At 39.1% G+C, this 26326-nt stretch overlaps 1 protein-coding gene across 6 annotated transcripts; it reads right to left on the bottom strand.

Moving 5' to 3' along the window:
* Nucleotides 1–262: 262 nt before the first annotated feature.
* WTAP (WT1 associated protein) lies at nt 263–26008 on the bottom strand. Of its 6 annotated transcripts, none has more exons than XR_011535426.1 (9): nt 25684–25892; nt 18618–18655; nt 16367–16422; nt 13569–13627; nt 11823–11950; nt 7080–7850; nt 2710–2864; nt 1327–1518; nt 263–1203 (listed from the first exon to the last, which is right to left on the bottom strand). XR_011535426.1 is itself a non-coding variant. In XM_070602697.1 (9 exons), the coding sequence occupies exons 2-9, from the start codon at nt 18645–18647 to the stop codon at nt 935–937; spliced, it is 1068 nt and encodes a 355-aa protein (XP_070458798.1). In that variant the 5' UTR covers nt 18648–18655; nt 25684–26004; the 3' UTR covers nt 263–934. The 6 variants fall into 6 exon arrangements, 4 of the variants coding, with proteins under 4 accessions (XP_070458798.1, XP_070458797.1, XP_070458796.1 ...); XR_011535425.1 differs by lacking the exon at nt 25684–25892 and adding an exon at nt 25418–25558; XM_070602697.1 differs by having other exon boundaries at nt 7672–7850; nt 25684–26004.
* Nucleotides 26009–26326: the final 318 nt, after the last annotated feature.

Raw genomic sequence — 26326 nt, forward strand, 5'->3', positions numbered from 1 at the left:
TTTTTCTGTATTTTTGAATATTTTCTAACAATTATTTTTACAAGTCAGGAAAATGAATTTAAAGTATAGCCCTAAACTCCAAGTTCATTTTGCAAAACATGGCATAAATTAAAAAAAAAATTAAGTGCACGATTAAAACTGATGCATAGACCTAAGTTGCACCTTTGTGGTATGTTGAAGGATAACGAGTAGAAATTCAGCAATCCAAAGAAAACGAATGACAAACGCTAAACACACTAACCAAAACAACAACAACAACTCGTGCAAGGAGTTACAATAAAAATCTTTATTTAGGTTTGGTCAGTACAGGTAAGATATACTGGAGTCACAGAGCAATAGGCATTAACAGGATACAACAGTTCATAAAAACTGAGTAACTATGCACACAAATTTCTTAAACATTCAGTCACCTAAAGAGAAAATGCACAGATGTATGGTGGAAAAAACTGTATCTAACACTGAAACTACTAGAGGACTCCATCAACAAGTCCAACTTTTAGTGATAAAACTACTGTACTGGGCAAACTTGGCAGTCATACACCCACATCTACTCTAACAAGTCTGAATGGTGCGCGAGTCTAAGAGAACAGCACGAGTAGGATGCCCGTACACAGCACAGGCTCTAGGAGAGACACAGATTTATACAGACATCATCGTGTTATACTTTAAGGAAGGATTTCCATTTACAACTTCACATTAACTCATATAAAAATAACTTGACCCTACACAAAATGTCCTTTTAGCAACATTCAAAGTAATTAACTATTACAATTTCCAAAGTGGCAGAGGTATTGAAGCAAGGAAAAAAAAAAAAAAAGAAAAAACACACACACCCACAAAAAAGGCAAATTGTGACAAAAGTATGCGTTAATTTTCTGGACAGTATCCTCTCCCAAATTAAATGACACTGTATAAAAATTTGCTGGAAAAAATATTACAAAACTGAACCCTGTACATTTACACTTGAGTCCAAGCCATTCTGCACGTGGCGGGAACCCGCAGTTCGGTTACCTTTCCCACTCACCGGCTTCTCCTCGTGAGGGTCGTGGTTGGAGTCTGTGTCATTGGAGTGCTGTGTGAGAGAGTTTTCACTGCCCGTGGGAGAGTCTACACTTTCATAACCCGCACTGAGTTGGTTTACGTAACTACTACCTCCTCTGCCAGTTCTCTCCTCCGAGGTGTTGGAGGCCTTATTACCATTCCCTGGAGAAGAAGGAAAGTCATCTTCGGTTGTGTCCCCCTCCCTGTGAAATCCAGACCCAGACGTCCTCTGCCGGGAGGAACTGCCATTACTTGGTCCATTGGCCAGACGACTGCAGTCTTTACCTGCGGCCTCTGCCTGTCCTACGGGCTCAGAAGATGCAGTCCTGCTGGTACTTGGGGCTGGGGCTTGAGACTGCTGCTGTTGGTACTGAGCCAACTGCTGGCGTGTCTCCCTCAGTTGCTGCTGAAGAACTAGAATGGTACTCTGCATACCCTCTACTTCTTCGTCAAGCTGGATGATGAAGTCATTCAGTTCTGTGCAAAGGAGAGTCAAACCTACTTTAATATTTCTTGTAACATATTTTAAACTATTTCTTAGTGCCTGCCACAAAGCCAGGCTGTCAATAAATGTTTAAGTGAACAAATATAATTCTAAAATCACAAAATATTTCAAAATTTTGCCTGGAATTTTAAAATAGCCATACGAGAATAAGTTTGCTTTGGGGGGAAGACAGATGCTTGGAATAAATATATTAAAGCAACCAAGTTCAAACGGACTCCCATCATCTAGCCGCATACGACTGGTCACAGCCCACAGCATCTGCTCCGACTCCTCGCCCTCCAGGCAGTGTGTCTCAGCTCCACAGCAGGTCTGGCTCCAGGCAACAGTGTGGCCCTCTACTCTAACACGCCAAAGAGGCCTACGCTGTAACCAAGGACCATTCCACGTAAGAATGAAAATCAGAGAAAATAACCTTTGCAAATTGATAAACACACGTCCATTAAGTTCTAAAAAGGCTTTGATGTCACCACTATACAAAATCTCCTATTTGCTATGTGTACAAATAGAGGAACTATCACTTTGAAAAGGTAGTTTTCAAAGATATCACTTGACTACTGATCTTCTTTGCAACCGTCAGACACACTAATTCTTAGTTTAATTTTTACAGTTAGGATATTTTCCTTACTATTAATTTCCTCACAAAGAAGAGAAACAAAATGGATGCAGTGTCACTTGGCAAAAAAAAGGGATGGCAGGTGACAGCTTGGTTTGTCTTAGGAAATTTAAATATTGCATCTTATTCATAAAATAGGACCTTAATAGTACAATCAATTATATATTTTTAGACCACTGGAAATAGTCAAATACTTCCAAGATTTACACATAGAGAAATCGGTTACATGAAGATATTTCCCCTTTTAAGCACTGAATATAAATTTGGATTTCCATGTAATGCCTTAGTAATACAACACAATTTCACCAAATCCCACCCCTGAAAAACAAAAACTTCTTATGAAATTGCATAATAAACAATTAGGAGAGTGCGGGGAAAACACTAAAATTAAATGGCTTTGTTTGCTGACTCAACTAGAAATGTTTCATTCATGATTTTATAGAACAACTGGCAGAGATGAGCATGTACAGAATCTAATCTATAATATTCATGCCTGGCAGGTTTTTAAAGCCAGTGCAAAGTCAACCAAACTTTTCAAAAAACCCCTTACCATCCTGACTGCTTTTAAGCTCCTCACTATATTTCTTCTGTAAAGCCAACTCTGCTTCAAGTTGTGCAATACGGCCCTGGGACAGTTGCCTTCCAAGCTCTTGATTCTCCTGGATAAGCATTCGACACTTCGCCATTAACTTTTTGCCTGTTTGGCTGCAAAGGAAAGAGCCATCCATCACAAAATGAAAACAAAACTCTCTACAATCTTCTTTGTTTGCAATGATTACAGTGATAGATGTAACACATACAGAACATAACTACGTCACAGCAGATGCTTCCCTGTAATTACCACCTTCTTTTCTGGAACACATCCATCTTCCCCATTTCAGTATTTTGCCAATACAGCAGCAAAAATAAACTCTAAACAAAAAGTGCCCAAACGGCTACTTTTTGTTTCTATTACATTAATAATCGATTCTGAAATCTACATTAATCACAAATTATCATCTGAGGTAGAAAAAGGCCAATTAACACATGCCTGGGATATACTAATATTAGTAAAATACTAGAGTACTTGGCTTTATGGAACAGAAAAATTTTTGAAAAGGTAAATGCAACATCAATCACAAATGTACACTTCTTTAAAATAGCTAACATAGGAAAATCAGTACTTGTAAATACAAATGAATCAGAGTATATTTATTCTTGCTAGAACAGCATTTAACAAAGATGCCTCAGCAGTTCTTACAAGAATATTTACTGTACTGAGGCATGTTCAGTAATTGTTTTTAGAGAGCTTTTAAAAAAAGCACCTTAAGACTATTTGTCTTAATTCCTCATTTAACTTTTTTATATGATATATATTCTTTTGAGGTGTCAAACTGTGAGGTAAGTTTTTTTAAATTTAATATTGATATGTGGTTATGATTTTATTCATGATTATCCTTAGGACACAAAAAAAGACTGGGGTTACTTATCACAAATAATGCAAATATGTAAACATTTGCCAAATTAGGCGTGTCAGACTTTCAACCAATTAACTACCAAGTGCTAGTGCAACATATTATAGACACTACATGCGTATACACAGCAATTACAAAAATGCCATCCTAAGCCCTAAGAATAGTCTCTCAATTAAACTACTCTTGTGCTTTAGCCTCAGCAATAACAAAAGGCAGGATCACTTTAAAGGGATCCAGTTTAAGTACGTGACTGTGCCGTCACCTCTGAGCCTTGGATAGGGACAGCTGGATATTCTTCTCAGTCAAGTTCAGAATGACCTTACTGGTTAAAAACACTTTTTCTGCTGACACTTTCCATTCTTTCCTTCTTTTAGTGGGGCTTTCAGTTGTCTAATATGTTATTTAAGAATGTATCTAACCCTAATAAGCCTTAGCACTTTTAAAATGGGAGCACTTGATAAATGATTCTCAGTCTTGGACTCAGTGTTGCAAGGTTCTGTCACCTATAAGCACATGTTCCAACCTAAGTGGAAGTCTTTAATTTAAGTTTCCTTACACAAATTTATGGCACAGTAAAAGCTGGCTTACTACTGCTCAAAGGAGCCTCGGGTGAAAGCCGTGAGTCGGCACGTGGTAGGTTATGGCAGCTTTACTAGCTGGTGTCCCTGTTTCCTGCTGCTGTAGCTCCAGATATCCCCCTTTCCCCTCAGCAACCCCAGACTTCACCCTCTACCAAACAAGAGTTTAGAAATCAAATGAGTTAAGAAATGGGCACCACTGTCAAAGGTAGTGGCGTTCCTCCCACTTTACTGCCTAGGCTCCCACAACTTTGTTTTCTTGCAAAACATACAGCATTAGTGGTTTCCAACTCAGGTGAAAAATCTCCTTTTACAGGAATTTACTAAAGATTAGAAAAAAACAGACTGAAAAATCAATACATTAATTTGTGACCTGAGAACTTCCTATGAAGTATCACAAATTCTAACGCAAAAAATCGTTCATTTATAAAGTCATATCATTTTTTATAACTAAATGCCTGTTCTAAGATAATGCTAACACTTCTGAATTTAGTGATTACCAAAACAAATCATTCTGTAATTTTACATCATTTTACTATGTCATATAAAATTTGTGTCGTGTCCATCACATCATAAAAAATGACAAGAATTCAATTATAAGTAACTGTTTTGGGAATAATTTTTTAAAATAAAAAAAAAACCCAATCCACTCTTAAAATCAAATAACCCACAAGGAAAATATAATAGGATAGCTCAAGAGAGTAAGAAAGGATGGCCACTGAACATTGTTACTGAGGGGAAGGAAAACAGCATTTTGGAGAGGTGTACACACAATTACCTAAACGATTCAATGCAAACTGAAAACTGTCAAAATACTGAAATATAGCCCTCTAAATAACTCTAAAATATATGCATTGTCATATGCATGAAATATTTCAACCAAACTGCCCAAGATAATTCCAGGAATCTTTCTCTCTCAAAATTAAAATAGGAAAGCTAAAAAAAAAAAAAAACCCACCACCACCAAAACACAACCCGTTCTATTGAATTATTCCAGTCAGAGTATTGACTGAGCACTATATGTTTCAAATTAATGATGTATTCACGGTACCTGCTATTCTCTGGTTTAAAGACTTTTTTACAGAACAAAAGCCCATTTATAGGTGATTAAAGTAAATTATGATTCATTGATACAATGGAAGTATTATGTAACCATTAAGAATGAAGTAATCTAAATGTACTAAAAAAGGGAAAAATGCCCAAGGGATAAAGTGGGGGAAAAAAAGCCAAGCTGCAAATCATCTTTATGTATATACGTTCACTTCTATTTAAAATCAGTACATATAAAATGACTGCGTATGCCTAGAATTATCTTGATGATATCCAAGAAATTTAAGTGGTTACTGCTGGAGACCAGAATGGGCAAGGGCAAGGTCACATCCACGAGTCACTCATTTTCATCTCCACCTTTCTTCATGCTATTTCCATTTTACACATAAGCATGTATTATCTTATTAATTAAAGAAAAATTTTTTAACAGTAAGAAGAAAAAAACCCTAGAGACCTCAAAGTGACTGTTACCTAAGTGGCAAAGAAAAATGCTGGCTAAATTTGAGTATATGTTAATAATACATTTTATGAATTATTTCTTGACCTACTAAAAATATGTAAGCCATTTCTACTGTGATCTTAAAAGGCATAAAGTACATACAAAAGCCTTAACGCGGGCACAATAAACTAATTTCAAACAGATTTCGTTACTTACCCTCCAACCCCCACATGTGGTGAGAATTTTAGATTTCTTGCTGTAGTCAAACAAACCACTTCTTCAACCCACCCTCTGCCCCACAATCAGTTCCCTAAAGCACAAACATACAAGATACTTACAATTGATTTGAATGATTAAGAGAGAACTTAAGTCACCCTTGTTAAAACTGCACTTAAACCGTTGGGACAATCTGGAACATTTATCTTCCACTCATCTTAGATTCCATTATCACCAAGGGAAAATTCGAATTGGTGACTTATAGAATGATCTGACGAAAAAAATTCACCTCCAGGATTGGATGGAAGCATGAAGAACAATAATGCCTCATTTATCTAAATGATCAAATGAATTTGCTAGAAATGATCACTATATCTTTTTTTCAATTCACAAAAAGTCTCACTTAGGCCAGCCCGCAGTTCCAATACATATTTCCCCAATCTTCTGGCAGGCACCCTGTGAAGCTGTCCCACGTTAATTTCTAATGCAAAATCCTGGGACAAGGTGTCAAAAAGTAACAAGTGTCAAGTCTCCTTGTCTTTTATGATACCAGCTGGAAAAAAGTAGGTCTTTTAAAAATGAGACACAGAGCCTTTTCCTTCACTTTGAAGAGCACAGCAACAATTTTTCCAAAATCAGTCTGCTCTCCACAGCCCCCCAAAATCAAAATGTTAAAAGTACAACAAAATCATCATAGTATTCCTTGAACTTTAAAAAAAAAAAAAAAACCAACTATTTCAAGGCACATTTAATTTAATATCAAGAGTGCAATACAAAAGGCCCAAATACAATGAAGGAACACATTCCCCCATTAACACCAACGACAATGCTCTTTCCACATGTGCCTGTTAATGGAATGGGGATTTAGCAAATTTCACTACTGAAAAAATATCGCAGTGAGTCTCATCACAGCCAATATCCTTATACAGTCTAATTGTGAAATGAATGTTAGAACGCTCAAACAGTTTAACCTAAAGTTTGATAGCACACCTTCCAGTTGTACAGTCCTCAGTGAGAGCATCCACAGCATTAGCAACCATTCAAAGAACAAACCATTGATTAAAACCACATTGACTGAAGGCTCAAGTGAGTAACAGAGCCCCAAACTAAATGGTAAATATATGAACTACTTGTACTGACATCTATTATTTGATTCTCTCAGGACTATTAAGTTGGTTCTTACCAAATAAACCCTTTAAACGCAAAATTCACCTCATTGGAGTTTTGACCCAGAAGTTCAACAACAAGCACGAAGTCCACAGTCTTATTGGCAAAACTGCTATACAGTGTCTCTAAGTCACTATGCTCAAGGGCAAGAGCGATGCATATTCCATGTTTACATTTTACTGGAATTTTACATGTTCAACTCATGATTTTAAATCTCTAGGTTTTCATTCCTCCAAACTGTCTGAAGACACAGTGTGCCACAGACTTAAGACTTGTGTTTCTCCCTCTATTTTCTTCAAACAGAAACATTTCTCAAGTGTCTACATGTTCTAGAAGGGGAATTTTTCGGAGGTGGCCACTTCTTCGGAATAGTCCGACGCCATCAGGCCTCTGAAGCAAGGGGAGGGGGAAGAGAAAAAAGCTGAAACACAAGGTTCATCTGGTAAGTTTTACATTAACCATTACAAGCTGGATAGTAAAAGAATGTGGCTTTTTTGGCTCAAAAAGTCTGAGTCTTGGTGTGGAAACGAGTACTTGGCTGTCCCACCACAGCTTTCTCGTAGTGGGACTGTCAGGGAAGTCTTGACTGGGGAGTATGATTTGTTTACCTATCAGGCGTAAACTTCCAGGCACTCAGTTCATTTTGGGCTTGTTCCAGTTTGTCTTTAGTCTGTTCCAGTTCACCTTTCATTTTTAGGAAAAACAAGTTGATCGCTGGGTCTACCATTGTTGATCTCAGTTGGGCAACGCTAGGCTGCTGGACTTGCTTGAGGTACTGAATCTGAGTCTGTGCAAAGCAAAAGAAACAATTACTACCCAATCAAAGGAAACATATTGAGAAGGTGGGGTAAAATCCCTTTCATCCACTGTATTTACCAACTTGTTTATTTTATTTTTTAATTCTTTTTTTGAGGAAGATTAGCCCCGAGCTAACATCTGCTGCCAACCTTCCTCTTTTTGCTGAGGAAGACTGGCCCTGAGCTAACATCTGTGCCTATCTTCCTCTACTTTCTATGTGGGACGCCTACCACAACACAGCTTGCCAAGTGGTGCCATGTCCACACCCGGGATCCAAACTGGCGAACCCCGGGCCGCCAAAGTGGAACGTGCGCACTGGACTGCTGCGCCACCAGGGTGGCCCTCCAATTTGTTTATCAAGCAGACTGCTGCCCCCCGCTTTGATCTTAAAATCCTCTAGATAAAGTACAAATACAAATTAAAAACAACTGTTTAAAGTTATTCACATGGGAATTAAGGCTGCTTGATTGTATTTCCATATTTGGAAGCTTTAAATCTTACTTTGCAACCAAAATGATACCAAAAAATCAATGTTATATTTACTAAAAATGCTGACACCCACTGGAAAAAGCCAAGTTGAAACTATTAATTATATAAGAGTACAGTGATTTACTCATTCAAATTTGTGCCCTCAGCAATTATCTATGTACAAGTCCCCTAAAAATACAGGTACAAGACTATAATTTAAAACAAATATTTGCATTTCTAAATTTAAAAATATATAGTACTTATATTTACATGAGTTTGGCATTACAACTTTATAAATGGCACCTTAAGCCAAAATAAGGTGTACGTTCATTTTTTTTCCTTCTGATATTTCAATCACAGAATTGTAAAGCCGGAAGGTAACTGACCTAGTCCAAACTGCTTATTTTGGAGAGTAAGCCAATTGTGCAAGAATACAATTAGTTCAGTGCCAGAACTGGGACTAGAATTCTAGTTCTCAAGCCTCCTCACTCCCAGTCTAGGGCTTTTTCCACCATACAAGAACCCCTCTACTTACATATGAAACCTTCAATTTTGACTTCAGTTGGACTATTTACTAGCACACTAAAAATACATTTCTAAAATATGAAATACAGTTTATTAACATTAAATGCATCACCTTCTTCACACCCAAAATAGATCTGGTTTAAGATCCTGCTTCACACTAAGGCTTGAATAAGATTAAACTTAACATTTCTTTTCTTTTTTAAAGATTTTATTTTTCCTTTTTCTCCCCAAAGCACCCCAGTACATAGTTGTATATTTAGTTGTGGGTCCTTCTAGTTGTGGCATGTGGGACGCCTGCCTCAGCGTGGGCTGATGAGCAGTGCCATGTCCATGCCCACCCAGGATCCAAACCGGCGAAGCCCTGGGCCGCCGAAGCAGAGCGCATGAACTTAACCACTCCGCAGTGGGGCCGGCCCCAACATTTCTTAAGCAGTTAACTTCTACCATAAACTTAGTAAAAGACACAAATACAGTAAGTGGACTGGGAATATACTTAATTACCATTTCACTGAAAACAGATCTAATTTTTATTTAGCTCAGGGAGATTTTTTAAAGTAAATCATTTTAAACGAAAAAGTCCAACTGCTTATTCAATGTAAGGCCAGTTGCTAACAAATCAACAGGAATAAAGCATGTCACACAGTATAAACCATGTACTCACTATCATTAAAAGAAACACTGCCTCTCCAGGACTGACATAGTTACTATTCAGATTTACAAAGTGAACTGCCTTCATCTGCCACGTATAATCTTGCCCTTTCCTCGTGCTTTTGTTCCTGCTGCGCTTTCTGCAAAACCTCACACTGTATTTTAACCGAAAGAGCAGCAAGTTGTTCAGCTGGCCTATGCAGGGAAGAGCTGTAAAAAAATGTGGCTGGAAAAGGATAGATTCTACTTGAAATAACCTTAAAATCTAGGCTGAGACAACAAAAGAGTGATGAGCCATCACCAAAGGCTTTGATCGGGCATGATACGATCAAAACCACCAGTGTTTATAGGACAGCTAGAGAATCAGGACAGTCAGTAACACACAGTATCTAGGCAAGAGGTAAGAAGTACCTGAGCTAAGATGTCAAGAGCAGGACTCAAGAAGAGTTCAAGACACACTGGTGTTATGAGCTATCCATCGGCACTATTAGGTCACACTCCCTCCACCAGGTGTTAGCACTCTGCAGGTAAGATTCATCCTTGGCACGTGTGAGCATCTAGCACAGTGCCACGCAAACGGGGAGACCTAAGACTATTAAATGAGTAAACGGCAGAATCTAGAATCCTGAATACCAGAAAAAGTAGAGAATCAAATGAGAGAATTAAATGGTTCTGAAACTGTGAACTTGAGAGGTAGGGCCTACTCCATTAGATATCAAAATCATCAAAGAAAAAAAACTTTTTTAGAAAGTGGGTATTACATAAATAGAAAAATTTACATTCAAACTACTGGTGAGACTTACTGGAACCAAGTGTTCAGCCAAAAAAACAGCCAAAGGTGGGGGCTGGTCATTAGTTGAAAATACAGAAAGTGACGGCTTATGAGTACTGAAGAAAGAAAGTTATTAATACATTCATTAGTGACCTTACAGAAAAAATACCAGTGGTAGTAAAGATGGAAACTAAACTGGTAGAAACAAAAGGAGAAAAAGTGATAAGAAAATGACAGAGGCTACTCTTTTCTTTAGCAAAGTAATAGGTGAGTCATCATTTTGAAAAAGTGTAGGAAGAGGGATTCAAGACTTTTGAGGAAATGTGGACAATCTCTGCATGGGAAGTCAAAGGACTGTGACTGAGCCCCATATATTACGGGAGTCTCCAGTAACCAGAATATTGCGTTATACTTTAGGTTTTAATAAATATCATCAAATGAATAAAGATTACACAGAAGAATTCAAGAAAATTTCAGATTTTAAAATTAGAAACAATAGGGATAGAGCTGCCTCTGTTTTATATAACTTATATACACAAAAACCAAAAAGGAATGGCTAAGACTGTTGAAAACATCAAATTGAATCTAAATTCAACCAGAGCTAAACAATCAAATATGTCACTAGATTTCAGATCTATGTAGACATGGCAAATAGCACAAAGGAAAGCTGTAACCATTAAGAAGGAGACATAGTAGAAGTTGCTGATACTAAGAAAAAGAGTTTTATGCACAAAGGGGTAAAGACAGCAGAGGAGAAACTAATCAGATGGCTTGCTTAAGTAAAGCGCAAATGCTCCTTATACCCTCACATACCAAGATACTGAAAAATATCTGAATCAATATACTAATTATCATAAACCATGGAGATTTAAGAGAGTAACTTAAAACTTCTGACTTCTTGGCCACAAAAAATATTTTAAATCCGATGATGAGAAAGGCTATCTACCAACTTTACATTTAACATATTTACAGCTCAAAGTATATTTACCTAAACAAAATGTGCATTTATAATTAGCATTAAGCATACAAAATTAGCTTAATACTAGTTCTATTGTTATTAGTGCTGTCAAGTTGATTCCGACTCCTAGTGACCCTGTGCACAGCAGAGCAGAACCCTGCCCAGTCTTTCTGCATCATCCTCTCCCCTTCCGGGGCTACAGCAGACAATGTTCTGCAGCTATTCACAGGATTTTCACGGCCAATTTTTTCCGAAGTGGGTGGCAAGGTTCTTCTTCCTAGTCTGTCTTAGTCTAAGAAGCTCTGCTAGAACCTGTCCACTCTGGGTGACCCTGCTGGTATTTGAAATACTAGTGGCACAGCTTTCAGCATCACAGCAACACGGAGCTGCCACAGTATGACAAGTGACAGATGGTGGTGTGGTTCCCCGACCGGAAAATGAACCCAGGCAGCGGGGTTGAGAACGCTGATTCTTAACCACTAAGACCACCAGGGCTGGCTAATTAATACATGTAAACACAATTAACATATGCAATAACATGGACTAAAGACCAATTCTTCAAAAAGACTTAAAACATTTGAAATACTTACAGTACACTCTTGCATCTCTTGTTCCTTGGTTGCTAGTCGCATTACAAGGATGTTTTCCCTGCGTGCAGACTCTTGCTGTTGTTGCTTTAGTTTTTCTTCAGACTCCCTTAAGCCAGTTACATCATTAGCTGATGATTAAAAGAAAAAAATTCTCCAAATTATGAAATATAATTTCAAAACCAAACTGAATTAACCAAAAGAAAGTTCTAATTGCCTTTGTCAAGGATAATAAAAACCAGGGTAAAAAAATTCATCAAGTCTTTAGTTTTTATCTTAACTACTTTTATTACAAGGAAATTTGTTCCTGATGCCGAGTGCTCTTTTAGGAGGTAGTGGTGTTATACTGGTCCACAATCATCTAATACTAAACAGAATTAAGTTCTTAGAGTCTAGTCTGTTCCCAACAGAACACAGGAAACTTCATTAATATTTGCATTTGTTGATACTACAGCTGACCCTCCGCATCCGGAGTTCTGCATCCGAGGATTCAACCACTTCGGATGGTGGAGGCAGAACCAATGCCCCCTGCAGATATCGAGGCACGACTATATATTTTTCACAAAGTCCCGATTAATATTGTTTTTAACATAGTCAATATAAATATGGCAATAACCGCATGGACAATTATTACTTTAAGATTTCATAAAGTTCATAACTTCTACAGATTATCATATAGTCATATAATAATTGAAATTTCAGGGTATTAAGCTCTCTGGACTTGGAAAACTATATTGGGTTGGTTTTGCGTGCGTGTGTGTGTGTGGGGGGGGGGGGGAGATTGGCCCTGAGCTAACACCTATGCCAATCTTCTTCCACTTTGTATACTGGATGCCACCACAACACGGCTTGATGAGTGGTGTGTAGGTCTGCGCCAGGGATCCAAACCTGCAAACTCTGAGCCTCTGATGCAGAGCGCACAAACCTAACCACTACACCACCGGGCCAGCCCCACTATATTGGTTTTTATACTCAAAAATAGTATGTTACTCTAACTCAGCAAAAAGTGACAAAGATGGGGCTGGCCCCGTGGCCAAGTGGTTAAGTTCGCGTGCTCTGCTGCAGGAGGCCCAGTGTTTCGTTGGTTCGAATCCTGGGCGCGGACATGGCACTGCTCATCAAACCACGCTGAGGCGGCGTCCCACATGTCACAACTAGAAGGACCCACAACGAAGAATATACAACTATGTACCAGGGGGCTTTGGGGAGAAAAAGAAAAAAAAAAAGTGACAAAGACTAAAATGGTTTGAAATTATAAACTTCATTGACTTTATTTTGACCAGATTTTTAAAAATCTGTAAATATACACCTATACCCTGTTGTTACAATTTAAGTTCTCATAAATTTATTACTGCTTGCTTTTACATACCTCCCTTCTAGATAATTCACGCTTCACTTCAAATTCCACTGTGGAAGGTGTCAGGGACAGATCAAGCAAAGTTTCAAATAGCTGTGCATTTCCCTAACTGTGCTCTCGCAGAACCTTGCATACAATTCTTCGAAAACAGTCATGCTACGATTATTGTGTGTCAATCTTTCCCAATGACTGGGAACTCCTCAAGGAGAGAGATCATGTCTCGTTCATCTTTCTCTTTCCTAGCATATACAGTGCCTGAACATAGTTCTTTAATAAAATACTTGAATAAAAGTTACACTTGCTTATTAGTAAAATCAATTACCCCGTATCTATCACAACAATCTAAAGGGAGATATTCATATAGTCTTTAAGAAGCTAAAAGTCAAACTTACAGTTAAGATCTGTGTACTTGCCCTCCAAAGCTTGCACATATGCTTCATACTGTTTCCATCTAGGACAAAAATAAATTCATATATTAGTTGTTACACTGAAATTGCTTTTATTAAATATACTACAAAATCACATCCATAAACTTATAAATTTAAGTAACACTGAGAATTCCATTGCACAATTTTTAAGGTCTCTTCCATTTTGAGATAATTATAAATGTAGTTCAACCAATAATAAATTAGTCACATCATTATTCCTTCTCAACTTATAGGAAAGCTAGGCAAGGGGAAATACAGAGAACAGCATTCTCTGCTGAGAAGATACCAAGTGTGCTCCTCTAGGTCCGATCACACACCATAGAGGACTTTCTATCATTGATGCTCAACACGATGGCTGGATTATAGAGGCTGAGTGAAAAACTTTCTACTACTTTCAGATACAGTCCACTTCAGACAAAAGACATATAAGAAACGTGCCTAATTATAAAAGACTAAATGCTCTTTAACTTGGCTTTTTTTGGTGAAAATACTGGGTGACTCTCTCAAAGCAATATTTATTTTTACCTATAAGAAAAGGGGAGAGAATATACTATTTTTCAAGACTTAAAAAAAAATCATATCTAATTGGCAGAAACAACTTGTCTAAAATGCCATATGCTCTCAGAGGGGGACGAGCACAGCTGGGCTCTCAGAGCATAAGGGGACCTTTCTTCTTCATTATATTCCTCTACCCACAAAATATGGGCTACATTAGCTGCTCTTGACAATTACTGCAGATAAACAACAAAGCTTTTCTCAGTCTTTTGTTTAAGCAACTGCTAATGGAGAGGAACCTGCCCTGAAAGCTTGCTATCTTGCTTTCTGAAGAGCTATGTCTTCAACCTGATCTTCAGTTACAGCCAATCAAAATGTACTTCAATTTCAGAAAATCTTTTAATAAGCTTACAACTTTTAAAAATTGACAGGTTTGCTATGAGATTTATTAATATTACAACATAATGAACAAAAAATATTTCATAATACCAAGCTAATGCACCTTCTAAATAAAGATTACTGTTCAGCCAAGGGAATGCTCATTTTTATGGCCCCTACAACCTAGGACGCAGACAGGAATTCATTCGATGTTTGGGGATGAATAAAGGTCGTTTGGGGAGACTTCGTAAGAACTATTTACACAACCAGAAGGACCCACAACTAAAATATACAACTACGTACAGGGGGATTTGGGGAGAAAAAGCAAAAGAAAGAACTATTTATTTTAGAGGAAGAGAAAAATATAAAAGCTCAACCAAGAATATCACTATCAAGAAGACAGAAAACAAAGACTAGTTAAATAGGTAGCAGGTGATTTAAAATCACCAAGAGAATGAGGAGGAGAACACACTTAAAAGTCATAAATGCGAATTCTCTAAAGAAACAAGTTAAACTGACCCCAAGAATACAAACTGCACATGATTTAAAAACCTTGAAGGTAACTTGCTTATAGTACTGATCTTGCCCCTACAGTTAAATCAAGAAAAAGACTGCACGTACTAACCAGAGGAATTACCTAAGAAGGGATCAAAGGCAAGGAATGTACTATATCAGAGGCACAAAGAGAACGTCAACATGCGAGTGGCAGTATATCACAAGCGTCTACCTCAGCAGGAGAGGACAAGAGGGTCTTAAAATACTATAGATTTAAATTTTATGAGCAAGAAAATAAAAATATGCAATAAAAAAAAAGGTATGCAACAAAATAAAGTCATACATGAGATTACGGCAAAGGAAGATAAACAGCACGTCCACAATAGAGTAGCTCTGAGAGTGAGGGTGGGAAATTATCAGACTCTAGGAGATAACGAAACACATCATCCATCTCCCCCGTCTTACAAAACACCTCCCCTCTCACCCCCTACTTCTAGCCTGTTAAATTTACTTAGTTCTTCAAGTAAAAATTCCTTGAAATTTCCAGGAAAAAAAGTTCAATGACCTTGTAAAGGTTGCCCTGAAAAATATTCATTTTTATCTAAAAATCATGTAAAAATGATAATTTCACCAACCATATTAAAACAAAATGCATAAAGAATATACTTAAGTTCTAAAACACAAAACACGTGTGATCTCATTTTCTGATTTCTTATCTATAAAAAATGAATACTATAATGCTGTACTTGACAATCTGCTTTTGCAAGACATTTATAACATAAGCACAGAAATTCAGAGCTGGAAGTGACCTTTAAAAGTAATTTAATCCAACTCTTTTAATTTGCAGTTGAGAAAATGAAAGATATAAAGTTAAACGAGCTGACCAAGGTCACAGCTACGAGAAGGAATAACTTTGATTCATCAGTAATGCATTTCCTCCATAACTAGAAGTGTATCCTTTAGGACTACAACTTTTTCATGTTAAACAGAAAAGGAAAAAACAACTACATCAAAAAAAGCCTACTTAGTGGTTAAACTGAAAGCTTTCCAAGAGCAGGGTCTTCCCTACAGCAAGTCACACACATGAAGTACAAATGCTTTTCAAGTTAAACTTCTGAGTATGTTCCCTTGGAAGGAAAAAGCTCAGGTTATCTGTTCGTCTACAAGTTCCCCAAGCTGGTGCTCTAGTTCTTTCAAGTGCTATGCTTTCCTCATTCATATATAATGAAGAAACAGCCCACGGGAAATAGGTTCAAAAAGTACATTAAATGATTTGAGGATGCATTAACATTAAAAACAAAACAATATCTGACATAAAGATAAACATTATAGCATAGAATGACAATATAATGTTCTATAGAAAGATTTTTACATTTTTGATAAAAAAATTTTACCTTAGAATTAACTCATCTCGTGCCATAACTTTGAAGTCTGTTTCACTCAGTCGAACCTATAAAGAGAAGAAAATTAAAATATGAACTGAGTGCTCTTCCTAAAAATGTTAAATACCACCGCCACTTATGCTCTTCATCTTCTTATGAAGACTGGATCATAACTTTTAATCCCTCAATTGCTGGTTTCTGTTATTAGGAATTCCCTCACTACTGAAGACATACAAAGCCCCTCCCAACAGGAACTCTGTACTAAGACACATGAAATGTCTCCAGTCTGAGACTTAAATGGCTCAGTACACATTGCCATTTTTTAAACAAAAAAATCTTATTTTTTTGGAAAGAAGTTTTAAAAAGCCGAACTATTTGGTATCTTTAAAATGAACATCATTATTAGGGAAATGCAAGTTTAAACCCCCAAGAGTTATCATCACACACCAACTAGAATGGCTAAATAAAAAATAGTGGTAACACCAAATGTTGGGTGAAGCTGCAGAGAAAATGAACTTTCATACCCTGCTGGTGAGAATGTAAAATGGTACAGTTGCTCTGGAAAAGTCTGCTCTGGTTCCTTTTAATATTAAAAATGGATGTGCCCTACAACCCAGCAGTTGCACTCTTAAGCACATATCCCCAAAAAATGAAAATTTATTTTCACACATAAACTTGTACACGAATGTTCACAGCAGCTTTATTTGTAATAGCCCCCATCTGGAAACTACCCAAATATCCTTCAACAAGTGAACAGTCAAACTATGATACATCCATACCACGGAATACTACTCAGCAATAAAAACAAACAGACTAATGATATACGCAACAATTTGGATAGACCTCAATGAAATGAAACTGAGTGAAAAAACCCATCTCGAAAGGATACATACACTCCACGATTTCATTCACATAACATTTGTGAGCCAGCATAATTCTGGAAATGGAGAACTGATCAGCAGTCGCAGGGGGTTAGGGATGGAGACGGAGGGGATGGGGAGGCACAAAGGAGGCTCGTAGTGATGGTGCAGTCAGCTTTTCTGGTTGTGGTGGGAGCTACACTGTTACACACGATAAAACTGCAGAGCTACACACACACAAAAACACAGAAAGCCGTATAACCAGTGAAATCTGAATATGCTTTGTGGATTGTACCAATGTCAAGTTCCTGGTTTTGATATTGTTACACAAGACAGTGACAGTGAAGGAGGCTGAATAAGAATGCACAGAACCTCCCTGTACATTTCTCTGCAACTTCCTGGGAGTCAATAATTATTTCAAAATAAAAAGTTAAAAATGAAAACCAAAAGACAAACAGGCATAATATTCTAGAGCTAGTTGAAACTGCTTTGTAAATTGAGAAACATTAAGTGTTTTCTTTATACCAAATGAAGATCGTAAAGGTGAGGCATCTCTCCTACTTGAGTATAATATTAAGGCTTTATTAGTCTCCATTATAAGATAACTAAAAAATGTTTTTCTTTACAAAAATGTTTCAACTTGTAACATTAACCAGTAACAGTAGTGTTATAAAATTAAAGAGGGAAAATCATTATACCAGACTATATTAAAAGTCTAACAGCACACAGTAATTCTCAGATTATAAAGCACTGTATAATTATTTCAAGAATAATTTGACTTCCAAACTTAAGACAGATATTTCCATTAACACTTATTATCTAAATTGCTCACTTAAACATTCATTAGTTAGTAAACACTTACCCTGCTTTCCCAATGGAATTACAAATTCCTCTTAGAAACTATGTTATTTCTTCAGTAACCTCCTTTGTGTGCGTGCAAGAATGACTAAACTGAATTAAGGCAGGGAATACAGAAGAGGGGGAAAAATGGAAATAGAAAACAAAACTTCAGAGGAAAAGGCAGAATCTAAGAACTAGCTGGCTGTAAACTTTTCTTGAAAAACAGAGAAGTGGTTTTACATTACAACCAAAAGGATTTAAATTAGGGAAAAAAGAAAATAAGTAACTTATAGAAACTTGCCAGTAATCTCTTTTGACATTATTTGTAGTTATGTAGCTGGAAATATTTGTATAACAAAGGCTAAGAGTAGTAGACCATGGGGATGTCATTATAATAAGTTTCCAAAAGCTGAAAATATTCTAAAAATACATTGCATATATGCTGTCTAGCACATTAGACAACCACAACACTATTTTTGTTCTAAGGCAAAAGTGAACAATAAGCAAATATAGTCCCTTCAATTCTATTATCCAAAAAATAGAAGAAATGGAAGAAAACAAACCTTTTTCGGAAGAGGCTCCTCGTTGGTCATCTTGAATCCTAGAAAAAGGGGCAGAGAGAAGACATTTAATTGATTTTCTTCCAGTTAAGGTAGGAACAAAAATAGTGGCCATTTTCAAACCAATTTATTAGTGAACTGAGTTATGACCAAATCATTAGGTTATTTTTTTAATTTAAATAAGCCTTTTGTTTTAGAACAGTTTTAAATTTACAGAAAAGTTGCAAAGACATGACAAGGTTCCCATTTACTCTGCACCCAGTTTCCCCTTTGTTAATATCTGTTACTATTGTTCTTACGTTACTTTTAAGAAATCTTTTCTAAAAAAATTTGATTTTTTTTTTTTGATGTTGAAATATAATTTTTCAGTCCATTCTTACACCTGCCCTCTGAAAGACAAATCTTATGGCAGGAATGATAGCTTTGTGCTAACGTCAGATACTGACCTCAGGCAGCAGGCCTGGCATCTTGCTGAAAGGATACAGAAGGGCAGTACCAGTTGCTTAGCCTTTCCTTTTACAGCATTATGCTGTTATACTAAAATAGAATCTATCATTGTCATAATTCACCACTGTATAATGCCTGTATGATATATATACTCACACCTTAATAAAGTATTTCTACACTGTTTAATTTCATGTCACAGGATAATCTGTATCTCAGAATTAGTTTCTTTATACAAAATTCACTTACCCTTATTGTAAAAGATAGGTTAATGAGAGAACTACTCTCATTAACTTTATTATGCTTACTGAAAACACTTTTTCTTTTTTTTGGCTGAGGAAGATTCGCCCTGAGCTAACATGTGGTATCAATCTTCCTCTTTTTGTATGCGAGTCAGTGCCACAGCATGACCACTGACAAGACAACTGGTGTACGTCTGTGCCTAGGAACCTAACCTAGGCCACCGAAGTGTAGTGTGGGAAACTTAACAAGTAGGCCACCAGGGCTGGCCCTCACTTCTGCTACTTCTTAATATTCAAATTTAACAAGGAGACAAGCTAATTTAAAGTTATTCCTAGGGGCTGGCCCCGTGACCTAGTGGTTAAGTTCGGCATGCTCCAACTTTGGTGGCTGGGTTCAGTTTCCGGATGCAGACCTATACCACTGTCTATCAGAGGCTATGCTGTGGGGCAGCTCACATACGAAATAGAGGAAGACTGGCAACAGATGTTAGCTCAGGGCAAATCTTCCTCAGCAAAAAAAACCCCAAAAAACAAACCTTAACCAAAGAATTTATGGTGTAAAACTGAGTTTTTAAAAGCTACTTGATTTCTTAGTGAATACTTGACACTCCTCTAAAGGAGATGATCTTCCAATATCTTTTTTTTGGTGAGGAAGATTTGCCCTGACCTAACCTCTGTTGCCAATCTTCCTCTTTTTGCTTGAGGAAGACTGTTGCAGAGCTAACATCTGTGCCAATCTTCCTCTATTTTATGTGGGATGCCACCACAGTGTAGCTTGACAAGCAGTACTAGGTCCACGCCCAGTATCCAAACCCATGAACCCTGGGCTGCTGAAGTGGAGCACATGAACGTAACCACTTAGCCACCAGGCCAGCCCCCCAATGCCGTTTTTTTTATGTTATGCACAATCCCAACTCTGTAAGTCAGATATTGTAACCACATTGTCACTAAACCCTAATTTTCGGATTAGGTACATTGTTTTGAAGAAACTAGTATGTTTTAGGAAAAAATCATACATCATATCATAAAATTACTGACTTAGTTCTTCCCTCTTTAATAATCTTATCATTGGATGTAGTAAGCAAAAACCTGAGTCTATCATGTTTCTGAGCTGATGGAGTTGATCAAGTCTCTCTGACCAACCAACACCTATGAAGACATGACCATATTTCTGTGATTTTAAAGTCTGCATATTTTTCTGTTTTTTCCATTAAATCGGTCCCTGCCTACTTTAGGCCCCCTGGTGCCCAGTTTATAATCTCTCTTGCAAGTTAGACTGCTGTTTAGTGACTATCCTACCGTGATATCAGCGATTCCAATCATTTGGAAACCACCCCCCAGTAAGTTTCATCTCCACAAAGATCTGACTACAGCACTTCTACTCTAGCATGGCTTTAACGTGCATGCACCCCACGGGACTGCAACCTCTTGGAACCCAGAAGTATGGCATTTCCTTGGAATTTCCCATTTGTCCAGAGCTAAACAGAATAGGTAAACAGTAACATATGTAAACTAGAAAAAACCCTACAAGACAATTTTAGCCATTTGAACTTTTAGCCATATTTAACTAGTATATAAATGTATATGTATGTATGTCACTATTCTGGTTAAATTCTTCTAAAGGCTTCCCATCTCACTCAAAGTAGTGCCTGCCAACCCCTTGCTCTTATTCCCTCATACCAGGGTCTTTTTTCTTCACTGCTCTTGATCACAACTTGACAGTTTATATTCCGACCTGTTTCTCCCAGTTACAAACTGAGAGAATTGTTTCATTCATTGATCTACATAGTAGCCACTCAAACATTTCCTAAATGAAAAGTATGAACAAATGAATTTGCTTCAGTTACTATTAATATCATAAAGAGAGCTAAGTCAGTCTAATTCTTACGCAAAAATCAACCAAAATGACCACACTGTAAAATTGTGAGAATGTGAACTTAATATAACAGGTACTGTGATAGACACCTATGAGTGAATTAGAAAACAGCTAAATTTACCACCCGAATAGGTAGTCTACCTGTTATCTAGTTAACTGGGCACCATAGCTACTCACAATTTTAGTTATAAAATGTAAGCATCACGGATGTTACTCAAAATAGATTAAATTCCAGTTTATAAACTAGTATATACTTCTACAAGCTGACACTCTCCCCCAGGTTTATCTGTTCATTCTTTTCTTAATACACAGTTATTCAGATTCTGATGCCATTAAAATTAATTAGCAACAATTAAGCTAAATTTAAAGGGCATTTAAAGGACTGAGAAACACATGAAGGAAGTTCTAATAACCCTGCTTTTCTAGAAGAGGACGGCAAGCTCTGAAAATAACGCAGCAGAATCTCTAAGCCTCAGTTTCCCCATCTCAGAAAAAGTTACTGCCACCAAGACTCAAAATTATTTTGCTATTTTTGAAGATAAACATTAGTCTTTAGCATGGTAAGCGGCACAAAATAAGCATTTAATTATTAGTTTCTTTCTCCCCATCAAAAAAACAGACACTCAATCCCTACCTATTGAAGAACCTGAAGGGAGAATTCACAGCTTGAGGGTACCAGTCACAACATGCTCCTGTCTTTGTTTCTAAGCCCTACTGTAGAATCTTGGTGATCTCCAATTTTAAGCATTCTTAACAGCGAGTTACTTGAATTTTCAACATTGGTTTACGTTCTCTTTCCTTTTAAAAAGTCTGATGCCAGGTAGATTTTAATTGCACACTGCTTAGAGGATATCTGTATTTTCTTTATAAAAATAAATTTCTGGCGCTGGCCCTGTGGCTGAGGGGTTAAGTTTGTGCTCTCCGCTGCGGCGGGCCAGGGCTTTGCATGTTTGGATCCTGGGCATGGACATGGCACCGCTCATGAGGCCCTGCTGAGGCGGCCTCCCACATGCCACAACTAGGGGGACCTACAACTAAAAATACACAACTATGGACCGGGGGCTTTGGAGAGAAAAAGGAAGAATAAAATCTTAAAAAAAAAAAATTTCTAAATTTGTAACGCAAGTCAGGGACAAATACAGGTTTTGTATAAATGTTTGTGTTTCATATGTCGACTCTCACAGTCACAGGTTATTCCACGTTATGGGATCTGTGACTTGGGAATTCAAAGTATAAGCATTTAGAAAGAAATTCTTCCCTTATCTTTAGCTGACGAAAACTCAATCTTTCTTTGAGAGCACAAGATATGCCACAATAGTTAAAGGGACAGTCGACAAAAGCCAAATTAGGAAAAGGTTTAAAATTTAAAAGCATCAACGTTTCAACTATAGACAAAGATAGAACCTGTTTTTCAATTTTGTCTTTCACATTGCATGAATGTGCTAAGAAATTTATTATTCCCCAAGGCAATTTTTTTTAGCACAACTGACAAGAAGAATAACCATCTAAAGCCACGTCTAGATTCACAGACAATGGATATCCCATGGTCTTGGAAGAATCTATTCTCATATCAGAAAAACGGAACGACTGAAATATCATTTGGATTTGAACCCTGAATCTTGAAGGAAAAAAATGAATGAATACTCAGTGCTATGAGCCATTTATTTAATAATCACAGCTTTTCAAAGTCAAAGTTAGTCTCTATTTTCCAGAAGATGAAAATGATTATGAGTCATTAGGTGATTAACACAGATTAAAACAGCTAATTAAAAAACTGGGGGTTTGGACCCCAAATTCAGTGCCTCTCCAAAGCCAGTAACTGATGAAGATGGATAATTCTTCCATTTCTCCATCCTCAATAAAGATTAAACTTAGCTAAAGTAGAGAATGCAAAAAGGCAAAAGAGAAAAAATTCAAAATTGGCCAATGTAGCTACCTTTTAGCAGATTTCAGATTGGTTAAAACATGGTTTTAAAATTATGTAAAGGTTTCAGTTAAGCATGTGGAAAAGTCAGAGATAATACTGCTCTCAAGTTTAGAATGTCAGAACCATCATCTACTCTTGATGCCTTAACACTGAGAAACAGCTTATGATGGAGAGTTCAGTTTCGGTTGGTTGGGTGCCTAGCACCCCAGATCCCAATAGTTCCCTGGCTCTTAGCATTATGATCCTGAGAGGCAAGCACTGGTTAACAACCTCAGCGAGAAAGCATGTACCTCGCTGAACCCAAACATAACTGAATGCAAAAAACTAATGTGACACTATAGGAGGCACAGTACTAGGCAGGAATTGGAAGACTACCTTTCCTGACTCTTGTACATATGTCATGCAGTCCTGAGCAAGTCACTGAACTCTGAGCTACAGCTTCCCAATCAGCCAAAGAGGATACCAATTTTGCCTGCCTCACAAAGTGTTGTAAATCTCAACGTGCTTTAAGTGCCATAAAAATGCTATACCAAGTACTTTTCAAATAAAATACTGACATTAACATAAAACATCATTTTAATGTGCATTTAGGAAACATTAAATTCCACCCAACTACACTTTCAAGAGTGAAGAATCTTTATTTACAGCATTGAATTCTAGTCTGATGTATCACCTCACTACCCAATAGGATATATACAGTTATAGGAATATTGAAAAGCTTTTCTCTGAGAAGCTTAGTAAAAGAAAATATTTAGAGGCAGAAAATGTGGGAGGTAATTTTAAAAAATAAAACCAAATACTACCTAGGTCTTGTTTTGTTAAAGGATCTACCAACATAAAATTTTTAAGAAGAAAAAAGTTTTTTCCAAGAGCAAGATAACACACAATTACATGAAAACGATCAAGACAGCTAAGAATACTTTCAAGGGGATTCTACACTACATAGATACAGGGCTCTAAGAGACTTGGAAAGCCACAATGTGCTATGCAAATGTAATTATCACAACTCTCATCGCTACATTATACAGCTGCTACAGATTTTCTGTATCATATATACCAAGTCATTTCTAACAAATAATACACAAAAAGGTTCCGAACAAGCGTGACTCAAAATTGAACTGGGAAAGCTAGACATTATTAAGTTCTATGCATTAGTGCCTGGGACACACATATTATTACTTCCGTCCTCTGAGCCTTAGAAATGTGGGTAGTTTGCCCAAGTTCCACACTGAGAAGTGAAAATACCCATCACTTAGCTATAGCTGTCTGTTAAGACAACGTAAGATCTAAAAAAATCTGTAAAAATACACCCGTCCAAACCCTTAAAATTTAACCTCATCCTTATCACAAGCCACCTTGTGGACTGCAATTTCTTTCCCCAACTTGCCTAACCACATGCTACCGAAAACATGAGTAAATAGATAAAATTTAGCCATCTTGAAAAGATTTTCGCACGTAGTTACTTTTAACGGGGTTTTAAATGCCTACGGTACGTTTACTATAGGACACTTGACTGTCAAAACTTAAAAATCGATAAAAGGGTACAACTTGAAGTGACAAACCTGTGACTTCCACTTCTCCTCCTAAGCAATGGAATTAACGACATTCTAAGAGAGGAAAAACTAGACGGACAACCTACGGCTAGAACACGCTCATGGAAATATTTTTCCACCTCGGGCAAAAGAATCACTTTTTACTTTATAAACACGGTTATTTAGGATTTTAACAGAGTCCTTTGGGATCACATATCCAACTGACTTCATCAAAACAAGAACCTGGACTTTTCCACTCTGTGTTCCCCACTGACTAGTGAAATACGGTTGGGGGTGGGGAATCAACGAATAACAGCCTGACAGGGATGCAAGAGGACACTTTAAAATTTCGCGAAAATCGCCAAGTAATTCAAGAAAGAGTTGGATTTTTTCCTGCCCCCCGCAGAACGCAGGCGATCATTTAAAAATGGAAGCCTCCGGGAGGACGCAGCTGAAGGCCGGGCCGACTGCGCGATGGGAAATCTGAGCAAGCGGCGCGCCGCCCTCCGCGGATCCGGCCGACCGGGTGGGAGGGGGCGACACCGAGGCGGGGACAGCACGCGCCCCGAGGGGGCGGCCTCCGGGCTCGCCGGCCCGCCTGCCTCACCCCCGAGGACGCAGAACGGAGATAAAATGGCCTCGGGGAGGCGGAAGTGTCCCCGCAGGGGGGCCGGCGGCGCGGGAACGGGAGGCCCGGGCGCCCCGAGCCGCCCCTTCCTGGGCCGGGCGGCCGCGCCTCAGCCCTCGGGTCCCGGAGGTCCTCGCGGCCGCCCCGCACCTACCTCTCCGGACGGAGGCCGCGCCGGCGCCGCTCAGTCACATAGGCCGAGGCCGCGCCGCCCCTGCCGCCCGCGCGCGCTCCGCCGGCCCCCGCGCGCCTCCGCCCGCCGCAGCCCCGACAATCCCCTTTATTTGCGGGTCTCGCTGCCACAAAATGGCGCTGAGGGAGGAAGCGAGGCCCCGCCGCCCCACCCCCTTCCCGCTCCTCCCGCCGCCCCGCCCCGCCGCCCGCGTCCCCGCCCCGCCATGTTCGCTCCGGCGCCCTCACCGCCGAGTCGCCCCCCAGATACGGCCGCGCCGCCGGGCCCCGCCGCGGGGAGGAAAGGCGAAGGGACCGCGCCCGGCCGGCGCCTCGAGCGCTCAGGGAGGAGCTACGTGTCGGCGGCACGCCCCACGGCCGCCCCGGCGCTCCGAGCTCGGCGGGGGCGGGCGGGGAAGCGGGCCGCCGGGAAGTGGGGGGGGGGGGGCCGCGAGGTCGGAGGTCAGCCGCGGGGCATCACGGGAAGGGCGGCGGGGGGCGCGATTGGCGGCGCGGAGGGGACGCGCTCGCCGGGCCACCTGCGGCTGCGGCGCGGCCTCTGGCGGAGGAATCTGGGCAAGGGCGGCGCGCGATTGGCCTCTCTGCGGTGCAGCGTCCGTGGGTGATGCCTCCGCGCGCGGGTGGGCCAGGTGCAACCTCCGCGGCGAGGCCGTGGGCGGGGACTGGGGTCGGTTTAGGCTTCGCTCAGCCTCGCTGTGTAAATTTTGAGAACTTAGAAACCGAGCCTCTCCCTTCCGTCGTGGAGAGCAGCCTCCCGGCCGCTTGGTTCGTCCCCGCCTTGACATCTCGAGGCGAAACGGAGGAGCTATTGTTTAGCAGATGGAGGTTGTGCCTGTGTCAGCTGCGCTAGGGGCACCTGCCAACTCAGAAG

The sequence above is a fragment of the Equus przewalskii genome, chromosome 32, assembly GCF_037783145.1.
Source record: "Equus przewalskii isolate Varuska chromosome 32, EquPr2, whole genome shotgun sequence".
NCBI classification, from domain to species: Eukaryota; Metazoa; Chordata; class Mammalia; order Perissodactyla; family Equidae; genus Equus; species Equus przewalskii.

What these genes read in the sequence shown, in the direction of transcription:
- WTAP (XM_070602695.1), bottom strand. Translation starts at nt 18,647, where the DNA reads ATGACCAACGAGGAGCCTCTTCCGAAAAAG. An exon ending in AGGAGCCTCTTCCGAAAAAG is followed by an intron (nt 16,423 to 18,617) that starts GTTTGTTTTCTT and finishes TTCTCTTTATAG; the next exon opens with GTTCGACTGAGTGAAACAGA. An exon ending in GCTTAAAAGCAGTCAGGATG is followed by an intron (nt 1,519 to 2,709) that starts GTAAGGGGTTTT and finishes TCCTTTGCACAG; the next exon opens with AACTGAATGACTTCATCATC.